The sequence below is a fragment of the Drosophila pseudoobscura genome, chromosome 2 (genome assembly GCF_009870125.1).
Source record: "Drosophila pseudoobscura strain MV-25-SWS-2005 chromosome 2, UCI_Dpse_MV25, whole genome shotgun sequence".
NCBI lineage: Eukaryota > Metazoa > Arthropoda > Insecta > Diptera > Drosophilidae > Drosophila > Drosophila pseudoobscura.
The window spans coordinates 1,151,626-1,175,482 of record NC_046679.1 but is presented as its reverse complement, the minus strand read 5'-3'; the positions used below and the strand labels follow the sequence as shown (position 1 = coordinate 1,175,482).

Below are 23,857 nucleotides of genomic sequence, written 5' to 3'. Positions count from 1 at the left end.
GGATCATCATCATCGTCATTATCTGTTTTCATAACTGTCAATTGTTGACTCTTTCAATCGATGCATTTGAATGTCTGTCAAACCATCCTTGGCCCTCGAATTTCCATCCTTTTCCATTCACAAAAACAGCTGGGAAACGGTCCTTGACAGTTACAAAGAGAGAGAGGGAGAGCTAGAGAGAGCTAACGGTAGGGGTAGAAAGAGAGACAGCATTTGAGGCACGTGTGCGTGCAGCATGGTGTGGCATTGATTTTGTGGTTCGTTCGTTTGCCTTTTTGTTGGACTAAGCAGCCTAACGGTTTACCTGAAATATCACTGGGAGGGAGAGAGGGAAGGAGAGTGTGTGAGAGAGAGAGAGAGAGAGAGAGAGAGTGCACCCGCATATAGTTTGTGGTGGAAAAACTTTACCGTTTCCCCAAGATCGGAATTCTGTAATTTAATATTTTATGGCCTTTTGTTTGCTTTACGCAAAAACTGTTTGCTCTGCATTCGACTGAAATTAACGAAAAATTGAAACAGATACGAAGATACTCACAGAGAGGGGGGTTGGAGGGGCAGGAGCAGGGGGCAGCACACGTCACTTGCCCCCAGAACTCGGAGCGGAGAGCGCAGAGCGCAGAGCGAGAGACCTCAGCTGAGCAAATACTTGAGATACCACGGAGCACAATACACACATAGGTTGGAGATACACTCCTCGTCCTTCAGTCCAGGATGTAACATTAGCCGCTAAAAGGTTAAGGCAATCTCAGGAGTCCCCTCCCCTCCCGCCTCTCACGCCCTTCCCTGGACATGAACCGTGGATGCGCCAAAGTGAAGCTAATAAAAATTGTAAAAAACGAGAGATTGAAATTGAAACAATATTTAAAGTATAAGAATAATACAAAATCCCATTTGGCCGCCGGCTGCCCGCCCAACGAAAACAATAGCAAACACACAGCAAAAGGAGCACGCGCTTCCAGCGGGGCAGGGCAGGGCAGGGCACCCATTCCATTCCCCGATTCCAGGACTCTGATTCAGATTCAAACGAGCGACGAACGACCGGGTTTACCTTGATGCGGCCGCCGCATCAGCGGACAAAGTGAACAAACAAATAAGCAAATGAACGCTCGTCCAAAAAGCACAATAATACAACAGCAGCGAAAAAAACTCACAGAAAAAGCAGGGAGTCACGGCACACAGGCAGCGGCAGCAGCAGCGGTAGAGGAGGGACGCACCAGATTGTGGCACGCGTCGGGCGACCTACCACAGGGGGAGGGAGGGAGGACAAAGGCAACAGCCAGGACTCGCGGCGAGGCGAGAGGCGGCGAGCAAGCAATCGAGCAGCAAAATCACAGCAGCAGCAACGACAGCAGCAGCAGAGCCAGGAGTCTGTCACAGTGGGACGAAACATGGAAAGAAGTTAATGAAAATTGGGAAGAAAGTGGAACACGAATTGGGAGACTCTCCAAACATTCATACTAGTCAGTCTTTTGTTTGCTTCTCCTAGTCCGCCTAGCCTCCTTGCCCCACTGTTCATTGGTTGCAACCAGCAAAAACGGGCGCAAAAACAAGTTTCAGTCACCTTTCGGCTGCGTTTTTTCTCCGTTGATTGGTGGTGGATTCCTTGGTCGGCAGTCAGACAGAAGACAAAAGTCAGTCACATGTGCAAGGACGAAGCAGAGGAGGGGAACGGGGATGTGGTGTCCTTCCTTCCACCTTTCTGGCAATTGCTCTCATCGGCGGCTGCTGCTGTTGTTGTTTTCACCTCAATTGCAGCAGCAGCAGCGGCAGGAACTGGAACTGGAATCGAGATCGCATTGTTGACATCGAATACCACGTGGTATTCCTTATTCCTTGTACCGTGGGGTAGTTTTACCCCCAGGATCAGCCCCGAAGCAAGCGCCGGGTGATGCTGCCGCTGCCGCTGCTACCTTCGGTTTGTTGTAAGGTTTGTTGTAAGTAATCACCGTCATCATCATCATCAGCAGCGTGGAATGGGAGTGGGGGATGTGGTGTGTGGGATGTGGGATGCGATGGGCGGCGTCAAGGACAACTGGCGACAACATGTGCGTCATCGTCGTCGTCAGCGTCGCTGTGCCACGTTTACTCATTAGGTTTCCCGAAACGATTTTCTATTTTTTGCTGCGAAATTATTTTTGCGAAATTGCGCAGGAGATTCGCCTTGGGTGCTGCTCCGCGTGGCACGACGCTGTGGCGTGGGATGAAACGAGCGTCCATCCGGGGGTAGCTTTTACAGTGGCAGCACACCTTTCCCCCCTGCCTGCTGAGGGCCCTATAATAAGAGTGTGTGTGTGTGTAGCATTTGTGGCAAGGGGGAGGCACACACACACACACACACACTCACGCACGCAACAATCGGGTGCACCTTTATCGACTTTCAGCCGGGTGCGTGCAGAGATTTAATGATTAACGCTGAATGAGGCAACTGCCTCGCCAGTCCTCCAATCCACTGTCCACTTAAGGGCTGCAGAAATAATCGCAAATGAGGGGGAAATCAATGGGAAATCGAAGTGGAAATGCTCTAGGAAATCGTATAGGAGCTTGGAGGAGGACACGAAAATCAGAGATAAAGAGTCTTGGGACTCTCTTAATGGAAAGTTTTTCTACAGATGGATATATTTTTGAGTCTTTATCAGTCTACAAGCCATCTATAACGATCTTCTGTCTATCTTTTTTCCGGTCAGGCCAAAATTTTCCATGGATCGACCAAAATCGTTCAACCCACACGAATCAAGGTAGGAATACAAATTGATTTTTTATATTTATATTTCTGTGCTTTTATTATTTTTAAACCGATTCGGGTTCGAGTTCATTATCAAAGTCGTTCTGGTTCCTTTGGGAATTGCGGTCTGACGCAAATCTGAATCGTTTGAAGATTCTGAGAAATCCAGACATTTGTGATATTTCTGTTTGGGAATTGGATTAAAGGTAGTCTGGGGCACAGAAAGATTGAATGATCTCCAGGGAACTGTACTCGTAAATGGAGCAAAGAAAAGAGTGATCGAAGAGGAATGAACGAAATCATTGTATGAATTTTGGTAGAGAGAACTTTGATCTTTCGATGGACTTGGAGGAGTATATATTATAAATCTTTAGATATTTCATTCATTCACTGAAGCAATGCTTTATCCATTCATGGATTCATTGTCCATAGCCTCCCTTTGTTAGGGTATAAAAAGCAATAAAAATAATTTTCATATGCACTGCTGTTGCTGCCTGTCTGATATAAAAGGTAAATAAATATCCTGTGGAGAGACCTGGACATTCACCATATCTCTTTCTCCCTTTCTCCATGTGTTTATCTCTGAGTGGCATTTTCGCTGGAGAGAAGGTAGCTCCATGCAACAGCAGCCGCAGCAGCTGGAGTCCGACGACGCACGTTGGAAACGGATGCCAGCCAAAGTGCCGGAAGTGCGGAAGTTGCCGCAAAGTATGCAATGACTTTTGTGGCACGAGAATGTGGCAATGGACTGTTAGGGGTAGGGGGGAACGTGGCAGGGGGGAGTGTGTGGACCTGATCTGATGACTAGTTTTGGGCATACGATACGATGCGATACGAGATTGCCCCGCATTCGGACAGCCTTACCTAGGCATTTACCTCTGAGTCGAGTCCTGCTGTTCCTGCCGTTCCTGCTGCTGCAGCTACTCATGTTCCTGTCCTGTTCCTTTCGCCCGTATGTCAGCATTTTGCCATTCGCTAATCTGTCACGCTCGGTGCTGCCACCCCTCCTTCTGCTCCTCCTCCTCCTGCTGCAGCATCGTCCCAGTCCCAGTCCCGTTGCTGGCTGGGCTTTGTTCCACCTTCGGGCCTTGGGCCTTACCTGAGCGCGTGCACCACTCCACACTCCACACTCCTCAGTCCACAGTCCGCACACCTACCCCGAAGCCCTCGCCCAGATCAGCCCGTCATCAGCCCCTGGACGGGCAACCCTCTTCATTTACGGTTTAGCATAATGAAAAGTTGCCGATGATGAGGCCCAGGGAGAGGGCGAATGCAATTTGGGGTTGCAAAGCGATACGCGATAGCGACACACGGGGGTTTTAAGCGCGACACCTTAGCCAGGACTCGGGACTCAGGACTCGGGACTCAGGGCTACGGGAGGAAGCCTGCAGCAGCGTACCAGCATTAATCCTTCTGTAGCTCGTTCCCCCTCTCTGTCTCTCTCGGATTTTTCGCAATTGTTCAATTGTTCATGCCGCAAAGCGCAGACCAGGACACCGGGATGCAGGACCCCTTCGAATCGTAAGGGTGGTCGAGCGATGCCTCCTGCTTTTAGGGCACATTTGTAGCCAGATTTCGATTGTGATTGATTTGCTTTGCAGCAGACCTGAGGCACTGTTCTGATGCTCAGATGTTCGGCTGTTCTGCTGTTCCGACGATTATGAATTATGAGCTGAACCGAAGGCCAAGGTGTGGCCCAGAGCCCATAAGTCGAGCGTCGGAAGTCAAGTGGGGCGGGTGTGAGGGAGTGGGAACGCTACATGAGAGCAATACTTCATAGAAACCCTTTAAGAGACAGAGATTCTATGGCAGAAATGGCGTATATTTAGCTAATTTAATAGGGAAAGCCATGATAGGGAGTTTCTCTTGTTTGTTTATAGAAATTCGATTGCAGAAACTATAATAGAGATACTTTACGTAGTAGAAATATGTATCGGAGGTTACATTTTATGAGTATCTAATATCTTCTGCAAAGGAAATTACTTCAACTTGAAATCTCTTCAGTTGAGAAACTCTTATGATAGATAGAAGATGGAAATCCACAATGGAGTGGAGCAGCAATTGGAACGGCTTATATCTACGAGTATCTTGGATACACCTAAAGATACAATATTCTTATATTTTAGAATATTTTCATATTTTCAAATCGAAATTCCTCTCATTTATGCATCGCAATCTTCTCAGAAAACCTCGAATACTCGTGCTCGCACCCCATAAAAGGGCTGGCAAATAATAATCCAATTCACAGATACAATTGTATCTCGACTGGAGTATCTTTCAGCTCTCAGCTGTCTCTAACCCTTTCCCCACCCCCTCCCCCCTGTTGTCTCTCCAGAGCCAATCCTTTCTCTAGCGAATTCAGGGGCCCAATCCTTTGACTTTGTTTTTGTTCTGCTGGCATCTCAAATGCTGCCTGACAGATGGCATGTCCTGCAGCCTCCTCCCGTGAATGTGGCATGTGGCAGTGGCAGTGGCAGTGGCTGTGGCACGAGTATCTGCTGGATATGGATACGCATTGACTGCATCCTTCTGTGTGTGTTTGCTCCTGCTCCTGGCACACGTTCGCTCCGGAGCTTCTTCTGCAGTTTTTTGTGTGCGTTCACCTTTTTTGCTGATTTCTGTGCGGAAAACGGGGCGTGGCTGGGCTGTCAGTTGAACGGGTGGGCGGCCAGCAGATTGGTTTTGTCTGCAGTTTTTTAGAGCAGCGCAGAGCAGAGCTGTTCCTGTGGGTATGTCCTGTGGTCGTGCTCAACATTTATGGCACAGCTTTTTGCCCGCAGGAAGGAAGAGGATCTGCAGAGGATGAGCAGGAAATGGCTCATTGCACTTTGGCTACACTGAAAAGGCATTTAAGGCGCATTTCCGTATCGATGGCGAGGATGGAGGGGTCGCGAGGTGAGAGGAGAGTAGAGCTACTTCAGTGGCTCTGCTCCGCATAACTCAATTGGATTTCGGGGATTTTGGGCCACAGAAAAGGGGTTGGACGGACGAACGGATTGTTCGATAGGTAAACCGATTGCTCGAACAGGCAGGCAGGCGGGCAACCCTCGAAAGCTTGCGCCCTCTCATCCGCTAATGACCCTCGACCTGGCATCGAATGATAATGCAGAAATTGAAAAAATATATACCATGTACTCGCACAAAAAGAACTCGTTTCGTTTAGTGGTGGTGGCTAAGGCCGCAAAACCGGGACCGGGGAAAACTTCGAGAGAAAAAAGCGACACAAAAGGAAGAATTTAAATTAGATTAATTGATTGAAATGCGCGGCGGCCGACGAGACCCGGATCTGCCCTGCAGCCGGTGGCTGGCTGTAGATTGTCACAGTTGTTGCATGCCCCTGTCTCCCGCTTGGGTGTGTTTTGCAACTTGTTTTCCCTGTTGCTGTTCCTGTTGCTACCATCCGTAATGGTCTTAGCGGTGGTTCTTTGTAGCCGGAGGTGTAAATAATACGGCTTTTGTTAAACCAAGTGAAAGTCATCATCTGTCTACAGTTTTTCTGCAGACAGTCTGTGGTGGGTTCCAGCGAAAAAGTTGGTATATACATATGTATATTCTATATTGAATTATAGATGAGAGTGGAGCGGGGAGGGAGTGGGAGGCAACACTTGTAATCTAATAAAAACTATTTACGGTCCAGCGGAATCATGCACTCGGAACAAAGATACTTTTTCGTGGAGAAGGAGTTGCCCTGCCTGGATGATTTTTTTCCTGGGGAGAATATCTCATGATTGGCTTTATACGGAAACAAATTGGTACAGGATTTGATGTGGCTATATAGAACAGAGTGCTCTACCCTTTAGAGGGTCATCATTTGGTTGGAGTCGCATAATTGTAAAGATTATCGATAAATATCAACAATCGATTAATGATATATTTATTGATTAGTGGTATTTGTCGTTCAACGATGGATTGATTAGTTCCAATCGGAATTTATCAAAATATTTTATAACAATTTCCACTTAAGGCGGAAAATACGCAATCGATAAAAAATCGCGCATTTATTCAGAGTTGACTGCTATTTTGATAACCCCATGATTAATTGATTGATTGCATGGATCCACAGCGCAAGTATTCAGTGACTTTCCACCGATAAAAGTGTGTAATATTCCCCGCCATGTGATTTATCGCCTCGGTTCGATACGATTCGATTCAGTCTTCCATTTGGCTGGGGCCTAATAAAGCGCTCAACGCCAATAAGCCGCCACATGTTGCAAGCCTTGCGTGTTGTTCCCTTTTTAATTTTTTCAGGCTTTCTCTCTTTCGGCGGCAGTTCATAAAAATGACGCGTCAAAATTAATAAAATAAAACGACACCGAAAAAACTTCAACTTGAAATGTTTCAGTTTTTTTAATGTTTTTTCTGTTTCGGAAAACACGCGTGTGCGTGCCTGAAGCCGCGCCAGAGTCCAGGCTTAAATGCAGATGGAGAACGTATCTGTCGGATGCATTTTGGGGCTGTCTCCTCCTCCCGCCCGGCACATGTGAAACGGTTGCTGCACACCACTCTCCACTGGGCCTGCCCCACTGCCTCTTTCCCTGTATGTTGCCGCTGCAAAAGTTATTAATTTTAATTGACTGTTGTGTAATGTTGTCGCTCTTCGAAAGCACAGCACGGCCCTGCACGGCCCTGCACGGCCCTGCACGGCCCTGCACGGTACGGTACGGTACTGCTGCTGGCGGCACATTCCGGCCGACACTTCGACAGCCGCCACTTCACATGCCCTCGAAGAAGAAGTCAATGTCCTGCTCGGTGGTGGGACGCCCCCCTCTCGTGGCAGTTGCAGTTTCAGTTCCAGTTCATGCCGCTCTGGATTGGCATTAATTAAACACTTTTTTGCACTGAAAGGAAGGGAATAACATGGTAATAAGCAACAGATAGTCACGAAAGAAAAGGTTAGAGACAGTGCTACAAACCTCAATCTTTACAAGGAAGCGCCTGATTGAGGTCCGATTTGTTCGGAAATGGTCTATCATTCGGCTTAGCCTTCAGGAATACCAACTTTGTTCTATTCTGCAAATCGACATTTGAGATAGAAATAGAGATAATGCTCTACTGGTGTTCCGGCTCCATTGCCGAATACATTCTTTATGAGAATAACCATGTTCAAGACATACAAAAATAGTGAAAAATATAGAGATCTATTGATGGACAACATAAAAGAGAATATTCCCATCTCAACATGGAAATAGGAGGAGAATCTTTTGTCATTCCTCTTACTTGGGCAGCTCTACGTCCATGAATCCACAGCTTAATTTCTCTCAGTGCAAACAGAAAGAACGCGTGAAAGAAGAGCTTGAAAATATGAAGAGCAGGAGGGAGAAGGGCGGCGACAGCGAGCCGTAAAGGCAGTTGACACTTTGGGAATGTCGTCATTTCGAGGTCTAAAAATAGAGTCGAGGAATCGCACTTGCAATTGCATTAATATTTTGTAACCGTTGTAATTAGGAGTGGACTCTCGATGAGGGGGGAGGAGGGGAGGAGAGGGCGGGGGGTACTGGCGTGAGTTGATAGACGATAGGAGACTGTTGTGGCAGCCGTAGAGTGGCTGATCTTTCGGCTGCTAATTGAGGTATGCGACAACCACTTGTCACATTTCGCATCTCGCAATTCGCATTTAATTGTAATTGTAATTGTAATAATTGTTTGTCTTGGGCCTTCGAATAGGCGCCAGTCGGAAGCCAGGAGGCCAGAAGGACAGAAGGCCAGAAGGGGGTGGCATTTAATGCATTTTCTGGCGCCTAAACAAATTTTCGCACTGCAGAAGCCGAAGAAGCCTGAGATGGAAATGAAAATGCAGCTTAGGAATGACATTATCAACGGATCTTTGATGAAGACAAATGATCTCGGCCGCTGCATTTTGTGCATTTTCTCTAATTAATGAGAAATACCAAAGTGGAAGCCCGCACTTTGGACTTTGGAACTTCGATGGAAATTCTATTCCGCTCACTGGGTCACCAGCCAGACACCCGACAGAGTGATCGACCCAGAGCCCACAGAGAGCTCACAAATCGCTGAAGGGGAGATCCAGTCTGTGATTCAGTATCACTGGAGATTTCCCACACTTACTCGAGTGATAAATGGAGTAAGTGCCAGGCGGAGCTTTCAAAGTGGTCTTTTGATTTAGAAATGCAGAATGATAGAATGCCGACAGAGAAGATACTTCGGAACAGAAAAAGATCCCCCACAGGCCCATGACTCATGCACTGAGAACATCAGCATCCTTAAATGAAGCTTTCAAAGCTCACTAACACTAATGAAATCCCTAAAGAAGAGTTTCAGATATTCGTATTATCTGAAGAATGATCTCAACAGATTATGTGAGAACTTATCCGGAAGAAATTCTGATAAACGCACAGGCACAGATTATGGGAACATGCAACACGCGAAAAGTCACGGAATCTCTTCCACAGATTTCAAATCGAATCAAAGAATGATAGAAGCTTTTCCACACGCATGGATCTCACGCATGGATCAAAGCTAAAATTACAAGCGGAGCTTCCAAAGCTCACCCATACCAATGCACTCCTTCCAAAGCTCACGCATACGAATGCACTTTAGTCTCTCCCTTTCGATATGTTAAATGTTTTCAAATACACTTAAAGACCTTCACGCCAGTCATGCGGTGGACCTAAAAATGTTGAATTTCATAACTCTAAAACCAGTGAAAGAGAGACAGACAGCTAGAGAGATACGGTGAAAGGGAGGAAGGGAGAGGGAGAGACAGTTAGCGGGTCAGAGATACGATATAGAGGCGCTAACGCCCATTGCCATGAATCGTTGGAATCGTTGTCAGATTTTCAAGCGCCGGTGCGCCTTGGAACGCCGCTTGGCACGGCACAGAGCCCAGGACACAGGACGCGGGACACAGGACATAGCAAATCCTCCGGATAGAGCATTGCACGGCAGGCGGGCCCGAGCATAAACAAAGTGTGAAATTTGTACCTAAAATAAAAATGCGGCAAAAGGATGTAGCTGTGGAAAGGACATGGCACACACACACACACACACAAACACGAACACAAACATGCACGAGGGCTGTGTCTGCATTTGATTTCCGTTTGCCTTGCGAGGTCGAGGTCGTGGTTCAGACCGAGGCGCACAGCTCCATACCGATTCACACCTCACGGGGAGAGAGACAGGAAGGGAGGGGAGGGGAGGGAGAGGGAGATTTTTCACATGCCGTGGCAAACATTTGGCCAACACATGGCCACACCGCACAAAATTTGTTCATGTGTCCGTGTGTGCACAGGGGCTGAACGGACAGAGCGGGCTGATCGGCCTGAACCTGAACGTACTGAAAGTCTGGCTTTCGTTTCGTTTTGGGATGCGTATCTGAGAGATACGCGCTGGCTGGTTCGTGTGTACCTACGCCTTCTGGTCACTGCTGCTGTGGCAACCTCCTCCGCTGCCGCTGCTGCTGCTGCTGGCTCTTCTGCCACTCTATCCTTTGTGTAAACAAATCAAATGTTGCTCGTGTTTGTTGTTTTGTCTCGCGCCAAACGATTCCGAGGAATCAGAATGAGAATCGGAGCAAAAAACAAGAGGGAACTCCACTATCGGGGATTGGATCGACCAGGATGTACTCAGTATTCAGTGGAAGCCATTTCTTAAGTTAAGAGAGGGGCTGTTCTGCTTCGCCTGGGAGTCTATTAATGAATGTCCAAAGGCATATACTCTTAAAAACTATGAATTCTACAGGGATGTATTGATTTTTAGTAGATTTCAGAGATCTAATGAGCTTCTTTGTTCTCCCTTTTACATATACCTCCTCGAATACAGCATACCTTTATATTCCACAGAGTACCCGTGGGTATATTCCGCATTGAATTGACCCGGCAAATGTCTTTGTCAACAAGCGTCAAGCGAGAGAAGCCAAGCCAAGCAAATTGCCTTTAAACTGCCAAAAGACAGAGAAGGAACAGTGCTTATGGCGGGAGAGGGGGCGGGGCGGAGGGTAGCGGGCGAATGTGGCAGAAACTTTTCCTAAATCAGCTGAAATTATGAACTTCCTTTTGCCATTGCAGTTGCAGGGGCGGAAGTTCATTTTAGTCCGCAATAAAAGTTTGCATCGTCGTATAGCCCATTCCCTGGGTCTTGGATTTCCATCTCCATCTCCATCTTGAGAACTGCGAGGACTCTGCGTCGAACTCAGCGTCGAACTCTTGTTCATGCTCATGTTCATGTGGAAAAGTTTTGCGCTTATACTCGTAGAAGAGAGCATCAAATTTGCATCATTCACTTAGAACAAACACGGACCGACAAAGGACTGGGCGTCAGTCCCCCAACTGCATCCTGCACCCTGCACCCTGCACCCTGCACCCTGCATCCTGCTGACAAACAAACAAATATTCAATGCAAAAAAATGGAGAGAAGAAAGCCAAGCCCCACTCCATTGAGGAGTTATTGGGAGATACGAGTACGAGTATGTGTGGACCTCTCCACCTGACAGGAGAGGAGATCCTTTGCCAGGGAGTAATCAAAAGTAAACTTTAAAGGCAAACACTTGCTCGTAAGAGAAACCTCTTTCATTCAGATACATATTAACGAAAGTTGCCCCTTAAAGAGATGCCTGAGTGATGCCTCCTCCTCCTGCCGCTCCTCCTTTGAGTTTCCTCCTCCGAGAAGCCGAATAAAATGCAACGTTTTTCTAGTTTTCGATTTGAAAGACAAACTTTTGCTGTTAAACCAACAAATGCCAGAGCAAGGAGGCAAACAAATGCAAAGACGTAGCCTGATTCAGATACTCGTATGGGAAGATGCACGCATGCAAATGGCTCTCAAGGACTTGGCGGGGAGGATGCAGGAATTTATAGTCTTCTGTTATTTACCGACAGGAAGTGCAATTCACAAATCGTTAGAAAAGAAAGCGTTACTTTTGGAGAAAGGACTGTGAGGGGGAGTGTGTGTGTGTGTGTGTGTGTCCATATCACTTACAATAATTCCGAAAAGTGTAGGTGGATCCCCTCGCAAAGGAAAAGGTGTCCCAAAACTTATAATCAACAGCTTTGGCGGCTTAGAAACTCCCATCGAAGGACTGCCCAAGGCGGAAAACTATTCAAAATATGTGTGTGTGTGTGTGGGAGCATCTAAGTATTTCAAAATAACATAAGTATCTATCGCTCTCGAGAAAGTTTCGTATCCCGAAATCCTGTCTCCTGCCCCTTTGCTCTGCTCCATTCTGTGTCCTGCAGCAGCAATTCCCCAAATGCGGCCCGTGTGTGCATTTAAGCCACTTTTACTGAAACTTCACATTAATTTCAATTTGCTGCCAGTAAAAGTTTTCCGTGCACGTCCGCAAATTGCTTTTTGGGGCCTCAAACGGGGAGTCTCCCATCTGATGATTGGAGGAGGTGGAGAGGTGGAAGTTCAGGGGGGAAGGTAAGCCATATAGGAACTTTAACACTTTGCGGTTGCGACTCGGCTTTCGATAGGATAGGTGATGCGAGAGCAGCTACGCGACAGCCGAAAGGCAAATAGTAAGAGTCCGGAGTCAGGAGTCAGGAGTCAAAAGTTGTAGAGGGAAAGTATCTGTGGGAGGTTACAGATTCAATACCTGTTAACAGATGTTGATAGATGAGAGAGAGACCAGGCTTCTCCTTCTGGAGTGGAGGGCACTTACTAAAAACTATTCAAAGAGCTATCTACCGAATATCTGTTTCAAATGGTATCTTTTCCACTGGGTTTTATTTTGATACATTGTTCTTGTATCACAAGTACCTCTCTGCCTATATTTCTTTCGATGTTTACCTATTTTTTAGCCCATTTCTATATCCATATCTTAGTTGGAAGCTTCGTTGTGGTCTCCTCTCAATCCATGTGCCACCTCCGACTTCCCCGAAAAGTGATGATACACTTTGTGATTGTTTTGATCTTCTGGGGCTGTTGTTGTGAGATGTTTGGTAGCTTTGTTTTCGGCCACCCAAAATGCGCGAGTGATTCGCGGAAAGCACAAGACAAACACAGTCCCGAAATATGAAACGTGCTGAAATCTGCTAAATCTGCACTCGCGCCGGACCCACCCGTTGGCGGCACCTTCAGATATGGAGATGGCCCAAGGCCTGATGCCTCAGATGGAGATGGAGATGACGAAACGCCCACATGCGACACATTTCTTACGTGACTCCCGCCAGATGAGATGGAGAGTCGAGTTCTCTGTTTGGCCCTGGCCATGGCAGTGGCAGTGGCAGTGGACCTGGGTGCCTCAGTTGTGGGGCAATGAAATCATTCGCTTGATAAATTTGCATTTGCACGAGTACGGGGTCCAAGGGGTGTGGGGGAACCCTCATTAGTCTTAATAGTTTAACGACAAACTACTACTGTATGTCCTGGATTGGTGCTCCCTTAATGAGCTTGAAAGTCGCGCAGTTAAATTTTATAAATTGGTTAAAGAGGGAAGGAGTCGCAGGAGTTGGGGATGGGCTTGGGGTTCCTGCACCTTTAAGCCCCAGAAATTTGTTTCTTTGGACATCTTGGGAGCTTCTGGTCTCGCACACGTGGGTGGGAGGAGGAATACGGATTGTGCTCGTAGTTTATAATCCTGTTATTCGGTCCGTTGTATCCTTTATGTCCTGCGGGATATGCAAACTTTGTTGCTCGAGTTGTTCGAGTGATAAAAACACACACATCTGAAATGTCACAAGACATTTGCATACAAGGGGATGAAACTTTCGTCCAAGCGGCGAAAGGGGGGGAGGAAGGGGACTTGAGGGAAGTTTTGTTTTCTGGGATAATGGAGAGATATGATACCTTGTTCGGGTAATTCTTGGGTACGATTTTTCCTCATATTTTAAAAGAAATCCGAAGCAATTGTTACGAATTTTATTTGTTTTATTTTCAAGCAACATTGTCTCTCTATTTTCTGTTCGTATTTTTCGCAGCTGTCATTCTCTGTTTGACCGCGCCTGTCATGCCGTTCTGTGTCCTTGTCAGGAATTGTGGCCACATTCCCCATGAAGTTCAAGTGCCAGCAGCATCACCTGTGCCGCCACCAGCTTCTGGTGCCCCAGAATCTAGAGGGGTATACAGCGGCAGACATGGACTGAGGAGCCTCCTCCAACCTCCAACCTCCATCCGCCATCCTCCATCTTCTGCCCTAGAGGCCACCCATCGCGTTTGGCTTTTTGCAACACAAACAAAACGTCAGTCAGGCAGCGCCACAACAAAATTTTGTGCTGCATTGCAATTTCACAGCCTCTGGCAAAAATAGTCCGCCGTGTCCCGAGTCCCGAGTCCGTGTCCGACGACGGTGTTTACTTTGGCAGCACTTGAAAACAAAAATTGAGAAAACCTAAATTCAAATGCGATTCGGAGACCACGAGACCACCCGCGCTGCCAGTCCCGACGAAAATACTATTTCGAAATTAATAACAATTAAAAGTTTCTCCTCTCCGGTGCGGCACGGCACGGCACCTTGGCCAATAAAATGGAAATTTATGGGTCACACATGAGCGGAGGCGGAGGCGGTGGCGGGGGCGGAGGCTGAGGCTCAAGGAAAATGCTTTCCTTTTCGGGTTTATTAATTGGTTGGGGCTTTGCTGAAGGCAAAGTAGTGGTCGTCTTAGGGGAAATTTGTCTTGCCTTCAGCCTCAGGAAAAGGGTTCTTCTCACCTCCGACTTGCCCCCACTCCCGAAAAAGGGATGGGATTCAATTTGAGGCTGCCACATGTGTGTGGGTTGTGCGAGCTGATGGCCCAGATAAATGTGCCGCTCTTTTGGGAGAGATTGTAACCAATTTCTGGTGCTGCTGCTGCTGCTTCTGTGGCTGTAGGTAAAGTGATAAGGCATCCTGCCCGAAAGGACGTGGAAGGAGTGGCACACATCGGACTCAGCGACAGCGACAGGGACACACATGCTGGGGTAACCACATAATAATTCTTGGGAACAATGTAAGCGTCAATTGTGCTGCTGCTGCCTGGCCAATGGATGGGATGTGTAGCACAAGCACGAGGATGTGGCCCATTCTCATTCTGCGAGGAGACATTGCCCACATTTGTGGCAGAATCCGAGGCGAGGCGAGTCGAGTCTCAGACTTCGACTCAGACATCAGGGAACATCAGGGAACACGGGGGCAGGGCAGGACAGGGCAGGGCAGGGCAGCACAAAGACGACAACGTCGGCACATGCCACACGTCAAGTCGAGAAATTTAAATTAAAAACCTTTTTTGCATGAAATGTTTTCCGTTTTGCCTGCAAGCGGATGATGCATATGTTTCCCACTAATGTGGGGAGGGGCAGCGAAGGGGTTCATGCAGATATCCTTCGGCTGGCAGAGGATTGGAGGTAGTGGCTCAAGAGATTACATTGTAACAGATAGTGCGAGTGGCGCTGCTGAATGGGATAAAGTGGGAGAGAGTGAGAGAGTCTGTTGGAGTTATGAAAGGCTAGTGCTACACGAATAGATGTTAATTGAAAAGACATGGCGATAATGGAGCTCTAGGTTTCGGGGAGTACCCGCAGACTTCTTTAAAGGGAAGAAATACCATAAGGAATTAGTAGAAAAGATTCCAAATGTAAATGTTAGTGCAAGTACAAGTGTTTACCATTAAAATGATATCTAGAAACAGATTTTGGAAGGAGTGGTTCGCCCGTTACTCAATCAACAATTAGAAGAATTTTTTGTCGACTTTGTAATTGTATAAATTCATTAATAAAACACAGATATTCTGAGCAGAGCTTCGCTTCTGAAGCAAAATGGAAATGGGGCTTCGAAGATTTCACTGAAAACAGACGACTTTAAGATTGATTTGCTATATCTACATTGGAATTAAACAGAATTTTCTATGGAATTTTGTTTGTAAAACCATCTACAATATAGTATTCACATCGAATAGGTATTCTCAAGCATAGCTACAATATTATGTTCCCCGAATAAAGTTCGTTCTTAAGAAACACTCTTTGCCACATTTCGATCAGGTTTGATAGAAAGAGACAGGCAGTTTCAACAGCAGAAACGGTGGGAAAGAGAGAGAGAGAGAGAGAGAGATCTTTTAGGTAGAAGCCGAGAGTGAGCTCACTCTGCTCTCTCTCCCTGTGCCTGAGTATGGGTGTATCTGTGTGGGACTTTTATCAGCTCCGAGGCTCCACAAAGCCGCGAAGAGCAATCACTTTTTGTAGAGCTCTCTCTATCGCTCTCTCTCTCTCGCTCTTGCTGCCTATAAAAGTAAATCAGTTCTCAGAGCTCTCCTCTCCTCTCCCCTTTCATTTTTTCTCTATACTTCTTTTGCCTCTTGGATTTTTCTCTCACATATGCCACCACAAGTGGCACCACGAGGCGAGGCGATGCGAGTGGAGTGGAGCAATTAATTAGTGTGCTTAATTCGGATAATTATTCCAGGCAATAAAATTTTCAATACATTGAGATGATGATGATTGCACGAGCAGCCCACCCCTCCCCACCTCCCCCCCTTCGGGGACTGGCGTTGTGGCAGTGTCCACACCTACCCGAAAAATGGGAGACAGACAGAAGGACACGTTTAATTCAATTCGCGAAGGTTCCTTGACTTGTTTCGTTTTTTCTTTTTTATTTATAAAATAAAGAACGCGAGGAAAAACTGGGAATAAAAATATACGTGGGGGAGGGGAGGGGGGCGACATTTAAATTCAAATCGTTCGAAGACGCTCTGACAAAGAAGCAGCGGCGCCACACGTCGGATTAATTTTATGTGCCCCAAGGAAGGAAGGGAGGAAGGAAGAGTGAGCATCATCCAGAGCCAGCCATCCAGCCACATCGCAGGACATTCTCCCTTTGGTTCAATTAGAGAAAAACTTCGGCGGTGGGGGACTGCTGGGTGGGAAGTCCTTTGGCATTTGCCATTGGCTGGCGTGCTATGCAATTGTTAAAATCGAATTAAGCCACGGTGTCGCATACTTTTGATCTCCCTGACGACGCCAACGACGACACCGAGGACACCGAGGACACCGAGGACGCCAGGGACACCGAGGGGGAGGTACAGGACTGGGGGTTCCTTGTTCAGCCAATGAAATGTTGCAGTTCTCGGGCGAATGTCCTTACATTGTCCTTGCCATTGAATGGCTCTTTGTCGCTATCCATCCATGAGGTACGAGTGGGATGTAGATGTGCCTTGGCCCCGTGAAGATTTCGGTTTCAATTTCGGGTTTGCTTGGCGCAAATGAAATTAAACGAAGATTAGTCGTGTGCTCCGCGTAGATTATTCCAAGAAATAAAAATCTACCAGATCTACCATTGCCAGAGAGAGAGTAAGAGATACAGATACTATGGACAGAGAGAGCGGGAGATGCAGATACAGATACTCGAGAGTAGAAGCGTTCATTATTTTTTCGTTTTGCCGGCATTTGCCTTTGCTGTATTTTCATTTTCATTTGTATTTTTATTTTCCTTCGTCTTGTTTGCTTTTTTATGGCCCCCTGAAGGTGATTTGGGCGCCCCCATTACCGTGGGAGGGGCTAGAAGAAGGCTGAAGATTAGTCGTGGACCAGGGGCTGGGGCAGGGGCAGGGGCAAGAGCTTAGATTAGTGGAGCACAAATCTGAGCAAATCACAAGCTCCATTTAACCCACAAATGATGGGCCAGCTTTGGCATCAGATGGAATTTATGAAAGAGTTTCTTTTGGTTGAACATTCAGGATTGGCCAATTCCCGGGATAATGAATGGAAGGCTATACTTTAGGAGGCTGGATCTTTATTTGAACGTTTCTAAATGGATTTTGGGTTCTTTTTAGTTCTATAGCTGGTACTTTCGATCCTTGGGGACATTGAGGACCCGAAGAGCAACACCTTTTTCTTGCCTGCTCACATTCCAAGATTATCGGGGCATCTGTCTATCATTTTGTGATCATTTGATTGATTATAATCACTGTCATTTATTTCAATCATGTGATCATTAGCGCCACGTGGAGACTCGTTGTTGCTGCTTTTATGACTGGCTATGGGATGACGGGTGTATGCAGCCTATGTGTGGACTCTGGCACTAAAAATATAGTAAAAATAGTAGAAGATTATTCGATAGGTGCGTCGAAGCCTCTAATACCCTTCAGCGAGAATGATCTTGAATGAGAAAAGAGATCGTTTATCGTTTATCTATCGGTATCCCATCGAAATTTTGCAGTCAAATTCTTGACAACATGGGTGGAACCATAAGATAATGGATTCCATAAGCACAGGGTGTTTCGCTGAAACACTGAAAAGTTATATCCTTGGAAAGGGGATACTTGTGAACACTTGTGAACTTCAACAGACACAATTCAGACTTTACACATATACTTCCTTATAGGGTATTTACCGATTCGCTTTTGGCGTCTTTTCAGCTTCTAATCGCAATTTGGGAAGAGTAAAATTACTTGTCTTTCATCGTAAGCGCAACCTCCGCGATAACCTTTGATCCGCAACCTCCGTCCTGGGATGCTTTCAGGGTTCACTCGTTTCTCAATTGCCTGTCGGGGTCTCTTCACTTTTCACAGCTCTTCGATCCGCCCCTGCCCCTGCCCCTGCCACTGCTCGTGTGTTCAATTAAAAAATGGTTGCCATTAATTGCTAACCAATTTGCAGTCCGGACACTTCCTGCCGGTCTGTGCGGCGGCTGTGGCGGGACGAGTGTCTCAAGTGTCCCGGACTGGATTTTCCAGCTCCTCCTCCTGCATCCTTCGTCCTCCTCCTGACACTTTGATGAGCAGCAGATGAAGCGGAGGCCGTTGATGGCGACATTTTTTGCATATTAATTGAAGACAGGGCCGCCCTGGTCGGTGCCTGACTCATCCTTCAGTCGAGTAACCATACCCCTTCCCCGATCCCCCAATCCACCATCCATAAAGTCCCGTCCCTTGGCTTAATTTGCGGTAAGTTCATTAAGTAATAAAACATAAATTTCATAAATTTTTTTGTTGATTTTTTTCTCGTTATTTCTTTTTTTTGTGATTGCTCTTTCGGGCGTCCCGCGTCCGTCATCAAGTTCTTGATACTTTTTCCCCGTTTTCCTTGTTTTTAATGCTTTGCATATTTCTTTAATGAATTAATTCTGTTTTGGCTTTCGGTTTGGCTCTCTGTTGATTCACCGTTCACTGGACTTTGATAAAAAACCAGAAAGCCAGCAGCAGCAGCAGCAGCAGTTGCGATAAAAAACGACGGGCGAAAGACCTCAGAGAAATAATATTTTGTATAATTTATGCGGAAAACATTACGGGGAGAAATCATAAAGAGAGAGGGAGGGCGGGATGGTGGGTGAACGGGGTGTTAATTATGCGCTAGTCTGCAAAAAGTTTTCTATCAATTTTTGGGAAATATAAATTTGAGAGCGTAAAAACATGTTTTGCATATGAAAATCGGAGGGAAACTAGTCGAAAATGTTGCGCTTTCCTTCAGCGGCTAATTGCGTCCTCTGGGGGGCACTCCGATCCGATCCGAGCAACAACAAAACTTGCATCCAATTGCAGATGGAGGATGGAGCGTGTGTCCAGATCTGAGGACTGGTTCTGTCTTTCTGGCTTTCTGGGGTTCTGGTGTCAGGTTGTCACTCTCTCTCTCTCTCTCTCTCTCTCTCTCTCTCTCTCCGTTGCAGTTGTTTGTTGTCTGCTGTCTGCTGATTGGTGACATGCCCCCTGCCTATGCCGCAAATGAGCCGTGCAATTGTCGGAGGCAGCCTCCTATTGACAGCTCCTATTGATGCAGCTCCAGCTCCAGCTCCAGAGGAGCACCGAAGACCCCGCGGGATTCGTCTCGTGTTTCCGAGAGACGTGCACACGGATGGGGGGTGCCCCTGACTGACAACTGTCGTCGGTTTCTATCGCGAGAACCCAATTCTGACACTGAAAAGTGTGACGATTTATTTGGCATATGTGGCATGTGGCATGGGGGAACAAAGTGGAGCAGATGCCTCGGATCTATGGCTTCAACTGGACATCATTAGTCTTGGATCGTATTCGACTCTGGCTGAGGCTGTGGAAATCTTAATAGATTTATGCTCATCGCTTCAACAGATTCTTCTACTCATTCCGATCATTTGTCATGGCACTCGTACAAGCGGAACCATCTTCCATTCTGTGGTTCCGAAAAATCAACAATTGTGTTCTAAATATACGACTATATGCTTTGTTTGAGGAATGTATGGTTTTAAATGAAAAATAAATCAATATTTAAAGTGTACCAAAAGCCAGTTCAAAAGCAAACTGTAAAATCGGGTACCATTGAAATGTATGCACCTTACTCAAGTTACTCTGGAATTCAGTGTACGATCCATGTAATACGTGAGCGGAGCAGCTGGAATCTCAGTTATTTCCAGCTCTGGGAGGTTCATTCCAGAATGAATCACATCAGATTAGATTACATTAAATAGTCTATTGGAATCTATAGAGATGTCCGCCCAATGGAGTTCTCATTAAGAAGAAAAATGGAAAGATTATAGCTAATGCAAGTGTCCTTTAATGGAAGATGTCGTATAGAAAATACAGAAGATGTTCCAGAGAGAAACCTCGTGTGTGCTGCGTCGATCCTAGTGATTCCATTATCAATTCTTGTTGGAGATATACGAGTATCTTTGCCAATTTCTTAAGCGAAAGTCTCAACATGGTTACTTTGCAAATTCTTTGATGATTAGTGTATTTCAACGAGTTCTTAGAGCATCCATCGAGTTCAGAGATAAGATTTTATATTGCCCGTACCTTGACGCTTGGAGATAGCCGTCGCCTGGCCGCAGATAGGCTTCGAAGTCGAACCTTTGCCAAGACTGAGTACATTGCCTATCAGATCACACGCTTGGGACTGGCACTCTTATCGCTGACGATGGGTTCAGTTCAAGAGGTCAGTGGAGGCCAGTGATAAGCCCGAATCCAGACCCATGTATAATCGGAGACGCTTCGACTATCATCTGTGCATTCCGTGTATAACTCTCGATCCGCTATGTTGCGTCTGGGCTCGCTGCTGCTGCTGCTGGCACTCGCCATCGTGTCCGTCTCCGTGTCCGTCCACGGGGAGTCGATCAACTTCCGCAACTGTGCGGACAGCGTGGATGTCTGCACCGTGGATCAGGTGCGCGTGAGTCCCTGCCCCCAGGCGGCCAGCAATGCCGCCTGCCACATCCGCCGCCGCCGTCCGGCCGTCATGAGCTTCGACTTTACGCCGCAATTCGATGCCGACAGCCTGGGGGCGACTCTCGGATGGGTGAAGGACGAGAACACGGAGCTCCCGCTGCTCAGTCTGGAGCGGGACGCCTGCAAGGCCACCGGCTGCCCCGTGAGAAGCGGCGTGCAGGCCACCTACACCACGGAGGTGCCCATCGAGGCAAAGTTCCCGCTGAGCGCCTACACGATCCGCTGGGCCCTCAAAGATCCCGCGAGCGGCAAGCGGTGCTGCTTCCTCATCGACATCAAGGTGGTTCGATAGGCGATAGTCATGGGAATAAATGAATAAAATGCGTCGTCTGTTAACAATTTTGTGCGTTTTTTAATTATCCGTGGAATCGTTAAGGTTACGGCTCTTTGGGGAATCCCGGCGGACACAGGAATCGGAACAGATAGATTTGCCGGCGACTCATTTGTCGTCCGCTGAAGGGAAATACAAGAAAAAAATGTATAAAACTTTGATTGAACTTTTGGGTGCCATTAAAAAAGCCTCCGCCTTCGCCCTCGCCACGGCTTTCTCCTCAGAGGGTCTTATCAGCGTCGTCAAACAATTAAAAATTGAGCACTTAAGTTGTGGTCATAAAATCATTTGTTTTTCTTTTTTTCCCCCCATTTTTCTTCGTTTTTTATTGTTTTTCTGTTCACATTTTTCAGTGGTGGAAAATTCAAATAGCAAATCACTTTTGATGACCTCTAAAAGGGGGACGAATGAGGGTATATTGGGTTTAGGGAGAGGATGTTGTAGATACGGTATATGAGATGGATTCATGGTAGAGTCAATCTGTTGGAAAGAGTGCCTTGAGCTTGAAGAATAGAGGAATAGTGCTACTTCGGCCAGACGGAAGAGTACTCTTGGATATGGTATTATAGGAACAGACTACATATACCTAAAGTATAGAAATCTATCGGAAAGAGAGCTTTTCTCTTAGGACTTATACGAGTTCTAGCATCCGAAGCATCAAACGTTTTGGTATCTAGATTTTCTCAAGAAGATAGTATTTCAAAGATATAGCTTTCATTCGTCCGAGGGTATCTTTTGTGCCATATCTTCCCCTACAGCCACTCGATTCACTCTCATTTTTTGTTTACCTAAACGAAAACCCGAGAAGTATTCACATTTCGGGGGGCGGAGGTCACCAGATAGGCCTGACCCCAAAAGCAAAGTAAAAAGAAAAGTGAAACGACAGCAGCCACCACTTGAGTAAATAATAATAACGAGAATAATCAGAGCGAAAGTCCTTTAATAAAATATGTCCATTGTTACTCAATTTTGCAGCAGATTGTCTTGCGATTCGGATTCTGTCAGACGGTGGCATTGGCCTCGCCGTACTTGAAGCCCAGGACGTAGGGGGTCTTCGTGAGCTGCGAGATGATGTGGCACTTGACCTCCTCGAAGCAGGGGGTGGCGTCCACGTAGAGCACCTCCCGCCGCTGGCTGAGGTAGGCGTTCAGGAGGGGCTCGCTCTTGCGGAACTGCTGCATCTGGCGGTCGAGGTAGGTGTAGTTCGCCTGGGGCCCCGCCGCGTAGCTCTTCGTGAGGATGCGCATGCGGGCCATGCGCTCGTTGATCTGCAGGAAGATCAGGCGGTTGGGCGGCACCGTGGCGCACTCGAAGAGCTCGCGGGCCTCGCATCGGTTGTTGGGGTAGTTGATCAGGATCCAGCCGCGGTGCAGGGCGTCCTCCTTGAGCAGCCGCTCCTGGACAATCCTCCCGATGGCCTCGGAGCGCCCGAAAACGCAGTCCTCCTCGATGGCGTCTTGCAGTTGGCCTGTGTTCTCGTCCTGCCGGTGGCCGTTGATGCTGTGGTACGCGAGGACATCCGCATCGATGATCAGCAGGTCCCAGCGCTTGGCCAGCACATGGGCCAGGGATCGGCGCCCCGATCCCGGCCTGCCATGGAGCACGAGGCGGTGCAGGCAGGTCTTCGGCAGCTGGTAGAAGTCCCCCGGGACCCCGCGATGGACTGCGTCCAGGTGCTTGGTGTAGATGTCGATGCCGATGCGACGCACGTTCGCCCCCATCCAGTGCCGCAGATCCTCCACGGGCTGCTCCGAGACCTCCGCCAGCAGCCGGCTTATCACCTCCAGGAGCTTGTGCTTCTCCATGTAGTACATGAAGGCGGCCCCATACTCCACGAGGAGCAACTTGTCGAACGTCTTCGGGAAAGACATTGTCGGATAGACAGCGAAATGTGTGTTTTTTGGGGGGAAAAAAATATAGTTCAAGGAATCTGACGAAAGGAACGAGTGATTTTGAGACTCGTTTGAAGCTGTTTTCGAGGGTTTGCTATGAGAAAATTGTTGTCACCGAATGATTGAGCATTGAAAGAGTCTACATTATATTAAAGCCTATAAAAGAATCCACCAAAAACTACACTGTCTTTGGCGACGCGCGAAAGTCGGCCCCAAGAAAGCAAAAACGAAGCACACTTCACATGAAATATCGAACGAAAATAGAGATTTAATGTGTTTCTTAAGAAATATCTAGGGTTATACCATATTTTCTTCTCGGGATGATTCTCACACTAGAAAACTCCCGACTAGACATCTTCTTCGTCCCATATCTCATGTATATCTTTGTTTTTGAAGGGTTATGCCATATCCTCTTGAAGTACTTCTCCATGCCATCCATCTCCGCGTCGAGACTTCATTACACGAGCAATAACTGAATGTCCATTACCATTAAGACGACAGTTCTGTTGCTGGGATTTCTTCCATTGTTATTACCATATTAATTGCTTCCGTTACAATATTAGAAAATGGCGCGTACTTCCGGACAGTCGGAGGATTGGGGCTTCGCGGCCAAGACGTTCTCCATTTAATGGCCAAGTAATGTCTTCCCACAGCCAGATTCAGAGCCATATCCAGCGCCATATTCAGAGCCAAGTGAAAGGCAAATTGGCTGCCATATGAGTGCCGTTCGTTGGGTGACAATATTTTGCAGCGAATTATGACAGCTCTTTTGTCTTGGAACAATTTAAAAACGATGCTAACGGACTGCCAAGTGTTGCCAAAATGTCTGTCATACTTTATGTTGTCTTATGGG

At 47.1% G+C, this 23,857-nt stretch overlaps 2 protein-coding genes and 1 long non-coding RNA gene across 3 annotated transcripts; 2 read left to right on the top strand and 1 right to left on the bottom strand.

Moving 5' to 3' along the window:
- The first annotated feature begins 7,014 nt into the window (after nucleotides 1-7,014).
- Nucleotides 7,015-7,570, top strand: LOC117183349 (uncharacterized). Its single transcript, XR_004468508.1, has 2 exons — nucleotides 7,015-7,259; nucleotides 7,332-7,570. It is a non-coding gene; the product is annotated as an uncharacterized lncRNA (long non-coding RNA).
- A 12,979-nt stretch (nucleotides 7,571-20,549) lies between these two features.
- LOC4800310 (MD-2-related lipid-recognition protein-like) lies at nucleotides 20,550-21,121 on the top strand. The gene has a single exon (XM_001357560.4). It carries the CDS (start codon nucleotides 20,591-20,593, stop codon nucleotides 21,071-21,073), a length of 483 nt encoding a protein of 160 aa, XP_001357597.2. The 5' UTR covers nucleotides 20,550-20,590; the 3' UTR covers nucleotides 21,074-21,121.
- Nucleotides 21,122-22,034: 913 nt separating this feature from the next.
- Nucleotides 22,035-23,121, bottom strand: LOC4800309 (adenylate kinase). Its single transcript, XM_001357561.4, has one exon. The coding sequence runs from the start codon at nucleotides 22,981-22,983 to the stop codon at nucleotides 22,114-22,116; it is 870 nt and encodes a 289-aa protein (XP_001357598.2). The 5' UTR covers nucleotides 22,984-23,121; the 3' UTR covers nucleotides 22,035-22,113.
- Between the last annotated feature and the right edge of the window lie 736 nt (nucleotides 23,122-23,857).

What these genes read in the sequence shown, in the direction of transcription:
- LOC4800310 (XM_001357560.4), top strand. Translation starts at nt 20,591, where the DNA reads ATGTTGCGTCTGGGCTCGCTGCTGCTGCTGCTGGCACTCGCCATCGTG.
- LOC4800309 (XM_001357561.4), bottom strand. Translation starts at nt 22,983, where the DNA reads ATGTCTTTCCCGAAGACGTTCGACAAGTTGCTCCTCGTGGAGTATGGG.